This window comes from Henckelia pumila, chromosome 1 (assembly GCF_033568475.1).
Source record: "Henckelia pumila isolate YLH828 chromosome 1, ASM3356847v2, whole genome shotgun sequence".
Lineage (NCBI taxonomy): Eukaryota > Viridiplantae > Streptophyta > Magnoliopsida > Lamiales > Gesneriaceae > Henckelia > Henckelia pumila.
In genome coordinates this window covers 76617893-76625763 of record NC_133120.1, presented here as the reverse complement: position 1 = coordinate 76625763, position 7871 = coordinate 76617893, and the positions used below count along the sequence as shown (strand labels likewise).

Here is a 7871-nt window from a genome sequence, read left to right as displayed (position 1 = left end):
TTATTATGTAGAATGATGTTTTAAAACTATGTCACCATATAGGTGTCCATAAATTTGTGGTAGGCTGAAGTTTTTGTTAAAATATTTTCAAAACTTAATTTAATATTTTCAAAAATTTAGTTGCAGACAACGACTTAATACATCATTTGCGAATGGAATAACTCTTCAAAAACAACAACTTATTTTCAGAAATTGTTTTTCATAATTATAATAATTACCGATACGTTAGATACATACAAAATTATAAACGTGTCGTAATTTAAAATTACCGATAATTATAACAACTAATTAAAATTACCGATATTTATAACAACTAATTAAAATTACAAACGTATTTTAAAAAATGGTTGTCACATTCAATTTTCTGCTTGCTTATATTACTTTGTGATACTAACTTTATTTTTTATATTGCATGATGATTTTTAATTTTTATTAGAGATGATGTTGCGAAGAATGTTAGTTGCAGGATGTATTTAATTTTTATTGGAGATGCAGTTTGCACTTTTCTAATGGTTTTTTTAATTTGGGTTTTTTTATATATGTACAATGTAATGATGTTATATTGTTATTATGTATCGTTGTAGTGGACTGTTGCATATGACATACATTTGATAATTAATTTTATAGTTTTATTTATGTTTGTCATTTTAATTTTTTTAAGAAAAATTTAATTTTAGTTTATATAGAGATTTATATTTTGTATTTAAGCTTCACGAGCTCGAAAACGAGCTCGAGCCTGAGCCCAAGCCCACTTAACGAGCCAAAATACGAGCTTGCTTAACGAGCCAGTTAAACGAGCCGACGAGCTTGAAAACGAGCTCGTTTAACGAGCCAAACTCGAGCCATAATACGAGCTTGCTTAACGAGCCAGTTAAACGAGCCAACGAGCTTGAAAACGAGCTCGTTTAACGAGCCAAACTCGAGCCAGGCTCGTTTCATATGATAAATGAGCCGAGCCCGAGCCCGAGCCGAGCCCGAGCTTACAAATTCAATAAACGAGCCGAGCCGAGCTTTATTACAAAAGCTCGGCTGGAGCTCGAGCCGAGCCCGAGCCTCCACATATACCAAACGAGCCGAGCCCGAGCCTGATACTGTTCGGCTCGGCTCGGCTCGTTTACATCCCTACATACAAGTATACCAGGTAAATAACAAAACGGCCAAAATGTTGTTCAGTAATCTATAATACTTCACATTTCTCTAGTCAAATGTACAAACAGATTAACACAATTTCTTTCCCCTCCGGTCATGTACAGGCTATATGACCTCCAAAGGGTATGAATTAAACTGAATACAATCGACGGCGCAAGGCATGTACCGTGAAAGCCGGGTTATTGGCTGATTAATTTTAAAAAATTACAAGAGGGGATGAGGAATGACGAATACCTTTTTGCGGTTATTGGGAACCGTACTTTTCGTAGACCAAAATCTTGAATTATCAAGATTCTAATCTTCATCATCCCAACAGGCAGTGAACTTAGGCGCCATGAGATAAGATTGATCTAATGGTGATTTTGAAAGCGCTAAATTCCATGCTGCCATTGACTGACAACCAATGGAAGCCCCAGGCACATTCAGAGATAGGTTTTGCGTCCGTAAATCTTGCAGAAGTAATGCACACTCATTGCTGCACACATAAACGAGGGCACGCCATCGACACGTGATTCCAACAAATGATGCAGATGTGATCTGCCCTGGCAGAATCATATACACACTTGCGAAATGAAAATGAAATTCATGAAGTGTTAGTGGTGGTTGTTGACTCAGTGACAAATGTCTTGGGTAAAGGGGTAGTGTAATCAGAATCGTCCTCTAGATCACTAAACGAGACGTCTTCCTCATTTCCAATAATCATGGAGCCGGAATACCCATCTAAGTCCGGGTCTTCCTTTAGCCAGTCGTCATCGTCATCGTCATCATAGTCATCATCCAAGGCTGGTTTTTCAAAATATTGACCTACAACCATTTCCTTTACTAGGGGTTTAGTTGATGGATCTTCATTGACAATGGATTTGTCAATGTACTCGACTTCACAAAATAGTTGCTTCTCAGTCTCATTGTCACCTCTTTCATGGGGAGTTGAAGGGTCAAAAGGAGACGTCCTGCCAGACGTATACCTGGAATGAGTATCTTCGTACACGTTGAAGTTTTCGTGCGTGTAATCTGAACTCTCTTTCAAGTGGGAAGTACTTCCTATTAAATGTGATTCATCCTTAGTTTTCTCATGCAGCTCTTTCATCCACATAGACCTAGCTTGCGTAATCTGAAAGGTAACAATACAAAACAATCAAGAACAAGTAATCACATGCTCAAAGTTTGAAATGAAGTAGTGGATGAAGAATATGAAAAATAATAAGTTGAATAGACAGCCTTCACCAACCCATATAGACACTAAGTTCACATTTCAAACACCTACCAAAATTAGTATCTCACGCATGCATTGCATATGCATAACAATGAATCAAACACAAATATCAGTGTTCTAAATGGCGGTCGAGGCGGCCGCCTAGGCGGTAGGCGGCCCTCGACCGCCACGCCTCGGCATGAGGCGGTCGTTTCAGGCGGCCCAAGCTGCGAGGCGGGCGAGGCAGACGGCGAGGCGGGTGCTCGGGCGGTTGAAGCGGTTGAGGCGGCCAAGGCTTTTTAAATTGAGTCAAGGTCCATAATCAACTAATTTTAAATTCTAGTCAAAAGTCAATACATTTTAAAATCCTAGTCAAAGTTTATCTATTTTAAAACCCTAGATCTTGACTCATTTCAAAAACACTAGCCACTTTTTTTTTTCATTTTTGCTCTCCCACCCTCCACCACACACCTCAGCCGCCTGCCGCCGCCCGCCACCCATAAAAATGCTTTAAAAAACTTCAACCGCCAAGGCACCGCCTAGGCGGCCGAGGCGGCCAAGGCGGTAGGCGGTCACGGACCGCACCGCCACCGCCTTCCGCCATTTACAACACTGACAAATATTTAATAATTTTATATTTATATTTTAATATTTGAAAGTTTACACTAAAATGAGGAGATAATTTATTGATATAAAAAACATTTACTTGAAAAGAAATTTATTTTTTTTAAAAAAAACTGTACAAAAACTAAAATGGAAAAGATGGATTATTTTCTATAAGGTTGTAACACCTTCATTCATCACAACTCTTACTTTTCTTTTTGTGTAGAATGACATATTAAAATGAATGTGGGGGTTTATTTTGAAAAACCTACAAGAATTCCCACAAGGACCACTAAGGATCTCTTGCATTCTAAATAGCATAAATTTATCGTAGAAAAAATATCAGAACTAACCAAATTTCTCTTCATTTTCAGTTAAAATTGAAAAGGTGGTGAGTTACGAAAATGTCAGCCAAACTCAATTTTCTTTTAACCATGATGAACAACACCACTAACCTGTGGTGAAGATAAAAGGTCAGCATCGTGCTTATTCAACCTCGAATGCAGAAGAACAAAATAGACTGTCCAAAAGTAGCCCTCACTCATATGGGCTGGGCAAAGTTCAATTCTAAGTGCTGCTAATCTTGGCGCTTCTTGTTCAACAGCCAATGCATGCTTGTACTGTGCATCAGATACATCAAAATCTGAAAATGAAAATAACAACTGATAAAAAAAACTTTCCAGCTAAAAACATCTGAATGTGTATGATAACATTCCTAATTATTATGCCATGTAAAAAACAATCCTTAAAACAACTCTTCATGTAAATGTGTACAAGGCAATTTACCGTTCCAGGGTATATCATATGAAAATGGAATATCAGTTGACGTTTTTGATCAAGTACCTCTTCCAGGGATGAAAATACTATCTATTGCTGATCACTGTTGCAACAAGCAGGCTGATGGCAACAAATAATAATAATAATAATAATAATAATAATAAAAATGTTGTACTAGTAGTTAACTGTTGACTATCACACAAAATTTGTAGATTATTAGGACAGATGAATCAGCAACACGATGTTATTCATAATGATGCAGCTTGCATTAAAAACTGAAAAGAGTATATGCTAATTTCACATAAGGTTAACACATTTATCAATCAATATATACACAATCTCGACTCGCTTAAAACAAAGTAAAGGCAAGGAAAAAAGTTAAATAGAATCCTACTTATGACAAATAAAAGAAACAAAGATGAATGGAAATGTCTTTAGCCAGATATGGGTTATTCAATAACTCATGTCAGACACACAATTGGCATAAGAACTATACCATACTTATCGAAAGTTGGCTTCATGAATCGCTACTCGTCTACTTCCACTTCATTGTCAATTATTAGCCCTACCATTGAACTGCCAACACTCAAGACTCAACGCCTCGAATAAACTGGTTTGTAAATTTCATTGCCTGATAACATCTTATATCACCGAAGCAAAGTTACGACCTTATGCCACCATATTTATCGCTTAAGCCATTACAAATGTTCAAACGTCTAACAAACGTAAAATGCGTATCAACTAGTTTGTTTCCATTCACACACAATTCAACAAACAAATGGTCATAACCTTCACAAGTCAACTATGTTGTTTCCTAAATCAAATGGACCAAACAATGAGAGCTCAATTTAGGTCCCAAGTTCAAGCATGTGCATGTCTGGAAAATGTAAGAAGAAATATAAACAACACAATTGCTTAACTTGCACATGCTATCCGTCATCAAGAAAATGAATAGCATCGCCCCAATGGGCTACCAGAATAATTGTGTACGATAGTAATTTCAATTCACGAGATATTTACAATAAAAAAAATAAAAAATCAGAGAATAGAACGATCAATTAACAGTATGAAGCTCACAAAATACAAATTTGCTCACCATCAAATTCTTCTTCCTCTGATAGGGGGAAATCCAACCAGGTCTCTGGATGATGCGCAATGTTCCTCGCGAAAGCCAACACTTCCCCAGTAATTCCAATTGCGTCATCAATATTATTCATAGTATATTTAAAATCCTCTGATTCCCCATATTGACCAGAATGTCCCTGATCATACTCCACCAATTCCTCCTCCTCATCGCCACAATAATTATCAGACTCCGCCCAATCAGATTTCGATTCCGATCGCATAAGAGCCGATTTCTGAACAGGAAGAGGCGGCGGAGGAGGGGGAGGCGGAGGCGGAGGCGGAGCGAGAAACGAAGCGACGCCCCAAAACTGGCGCGTGAGGGTGTCTTTCAGTTCCGAGAAATCCTCTCTGACTCCACGCCCTTGATTATTATCATCTTCACCATCTCGATCTCCATCGTCCCCACGGTAGGAATCGTAACTGCGGTCGTCATCGCTATCCGCCGATCGTTGATCTTCCTCGGGGAATGTTGCACCGTCTCGCGACCGATCCTCCGGCGATCTTGCATCGAAGGGGTGCGGCGGCGGCGGCGAGGCGGGGTCGTCCTCGAGATGGAGAGTGTTGGCGATGGAACGAGCCAGCCACGACATGGTGCTACGACGTCGCTTCGGTGGGAATTTGGCTATTAATGAAAAAGGCGAGTCTATCAGGAAGGAAATGAGATAATTATGGTGACATGGACAATATCTATCTATTACTCATTGTTACTTTTTACTTATTTAATTTAATTTAATTTAATTTAATTTCCACCTACAATACATGCAATCCAAATTTATACTCAAATTATTAAATATTACTCCTCTCAAGTATTCAAATTTTGAATTGGTATCTTCTTTATTGCTTAATATTGGTATTTTAAATTTGAATTTTGTTTCTTGGTTCTATAGTAAAATTATAGAGATGTCAAAATGAGTTAGTGTGATATATCGACTAGTAACCTAACTTTTTGGTGAAATAAGAAATTATCAGTTGAAGTTATTGTATCAAGTTATGATTCAATAAAAATAAAAAAAGAGTCCATTGTGAAAATTATTCGCTCAAAAAGAATAATGGAGATGCTAACGCGATACATTCTTTTGCCCTAAGAAAAAATGGGATGAAAAATCTAAAATCAGTTGAACATGAGAATAATGTGTTTTTATGGGTCATGAAGATCAATCAATTGAATCTACAAATGATGGAAAGTTGCGTTGAATTGATGAAACTATGAACACACATTAAATCCAAAAATGTGAAATTATTTGAGCAAACTACTAAAAATACCAACTTATACACCATTATTAATCCTGATGTATCCATATACACTAATTATCTGATTTTGGGGAGCTTTAGGGGATTAGAAGAGTGTCAGAGTCAGGCCCAAGGCATATATAATTATCTGATGACATCCCGAAAATTTCTTCGTGGTCTTTGTGAATCCTCCGACTGTCCTTGCCTGAAAATCATGAATAAACCGGTCAGGGGGCGCCAGGATTTTTCCCGGTGTGACCCCTCCGATGCCTAAGTCAGGCAGAGAAACATGGGAGAAAAGATAGAGGAAAACATGGGAAACATCATGGGGAAGAAAGTGTAGAAACTCCCTTCCCACCTTGTCTGTGTAATCAGGCAGAAACTGTATATAAAACTTTTCTGTGATTTAGATCGTGCCAGACGTGTAGCCCCTGATGTCAGCCCATAACTAAGAGGACAAGACCCATGATCTGATGATATGCAGGCCCATGGCCTCATGAGATGCGGCCCATGATTTAATTATACTGACAAGTCCAGGCCCAAATGTAGATAGTAAATATTTGACAGACTCATATCCATTAATAATTATCAAACACCAATTACCACCAATAATCTGTCTGATGGTCACAAATCCCGATCTAAGTTCATGCGAAAAAATAAATATATCCCGAGATATTAGACGATATCTCGGGATATATCCCATAACATCACTACACCCCCCTTAAGAAGTCGGGCTAGAGTCACCACTCGCTGTCCCGATTTGTTCACTTCATCCATGAACTTAGACAAGAATGCGCCGATCACCCTCTTGAAGTCGAATCGATCAGTCAGGTAAGAAGATTTCATGCATGCAAGGCCGAGAGAATGGCCATGGACTTGTGTTTGACGAGGGGTCGAATTAATATAATAACTGTTGAAGAACATAAAATCCTCAAGGTTGGATCGATATAGTCGTTGGTGAGTAAATGATCAAATAATCTCCCATGCCAAGTCAATAGACTTGTAGTGCCGAATGCATCGGGCTTTGGTAGGTGCCGGGGCGTGGAACCTCCCGGGCTTAAAAAGGTGCCGGGGCATGGAACCTCCCGGGCTTATATATGCCTTGGGCTTGAATGAGTGCCGGGGCCTGGAACCTCCCGGGCTTATATAATGCCAAAGGCTTATATATGCCTTGGGCTTGAATGGGTGCCGGGGCCTGGAACCTCCCGAGCTTATATAATGCCAAGGGCTTATATATGCCTTGGGCTTGAATGGGTGCCGGAGCCTGGAACCTCCCGGGCTTATATAATGTCAAGGGCTTATATATGCATTGGGCTTGAATGGGTGCCGGGGCCTGGAACCTCCTGGGCTTATATAATGCCAAGGGCTTATATATGTCTTGGGCTTGAATGGATTCCGGGGCCTGGAACCTCCCGGACTTTGGATGCCATGGCGTATACAGTGCCATGGGCTTTTTTGGACTGCCATGGTGGAGATATTGCCATGGGCTTTTAAATGAGTATTCGGGCCTTGAAACTCCGGGACTTTAAATAAAGATCTCAGGGCCTTACTGCTAGATTGCATGCCCGATAAATAAATCCTGGCGGGGCTTACTGCTAGATTGCATGCCCGAGAAATAAATCCTGGCGGGGCTTACTGCTAGATTGCATGCGATAAATAAATCTGGCGGGGCTTACTGCTAGATTGCATGTCCGATAAATAAATCTGGCGGGGCTTACTGCTAGGTCGCATGCTCGATAAATAAATATGGCGGGGCTTACTGCTAGGTCGCATGCCCGATAAATAAATCCTGACG

At 39.5% G+C, this 7871-nt stretch overlaps 1 protein-coding gene across 1 annotated transcript; it reads right to left on the bottom strand.

Moving 5' to 3' along the window:
* Positions 1-1146: 1146 nt before the first annotated feature.
* Positions 1147-5494, bottom strand: LOC140890985 (uncharacterized). The gene is made up of 3 exons (XM_073299185.1): positions 4818-5494; positions 3400-3587; positions 1147-2260 (listed from the first exon to the last, which is right to left on the bottom strand). The coding sequence occupies exons 1-3, from the start codon at positions 5434-5436 to the stop codon at positions 1733-1735; spliced, it is 1335 nt and encodes a 444-aa protein (XP_073155286.1). The 5' UTR covers positions 5437-5494; the 3' UTR covers positions 1147-1732.
* Positions 5495-7871: the final 2377 nt, after the last annotated feature.

Excerpts from the sequence above, each read along its gene's own strand:
- LOC140890985 (XM_073299185.1), bottom strand. The coding sequence starts at position 5,436 with ATGTCGTGGCTGGCTCGTTCCATCGCCAACACTCTCCATCTCGAGGAC. Across the intron at positions 3,588-4,817 it reads AGAGGAAGAAGAATTTGATG|ATTTTGATGTATCTGATGCA; the intron begins GTGAGCAAATTT and ends TTTCATTTTCAG. Across the intron at positions 2,261-3,399 it reads ACCTTTTATCTTCACCACAG|ATTACGCAAGCTAGGTCTAT; the intron begins GTTAGTGGTGTT and ends GTTACCTTTCAG.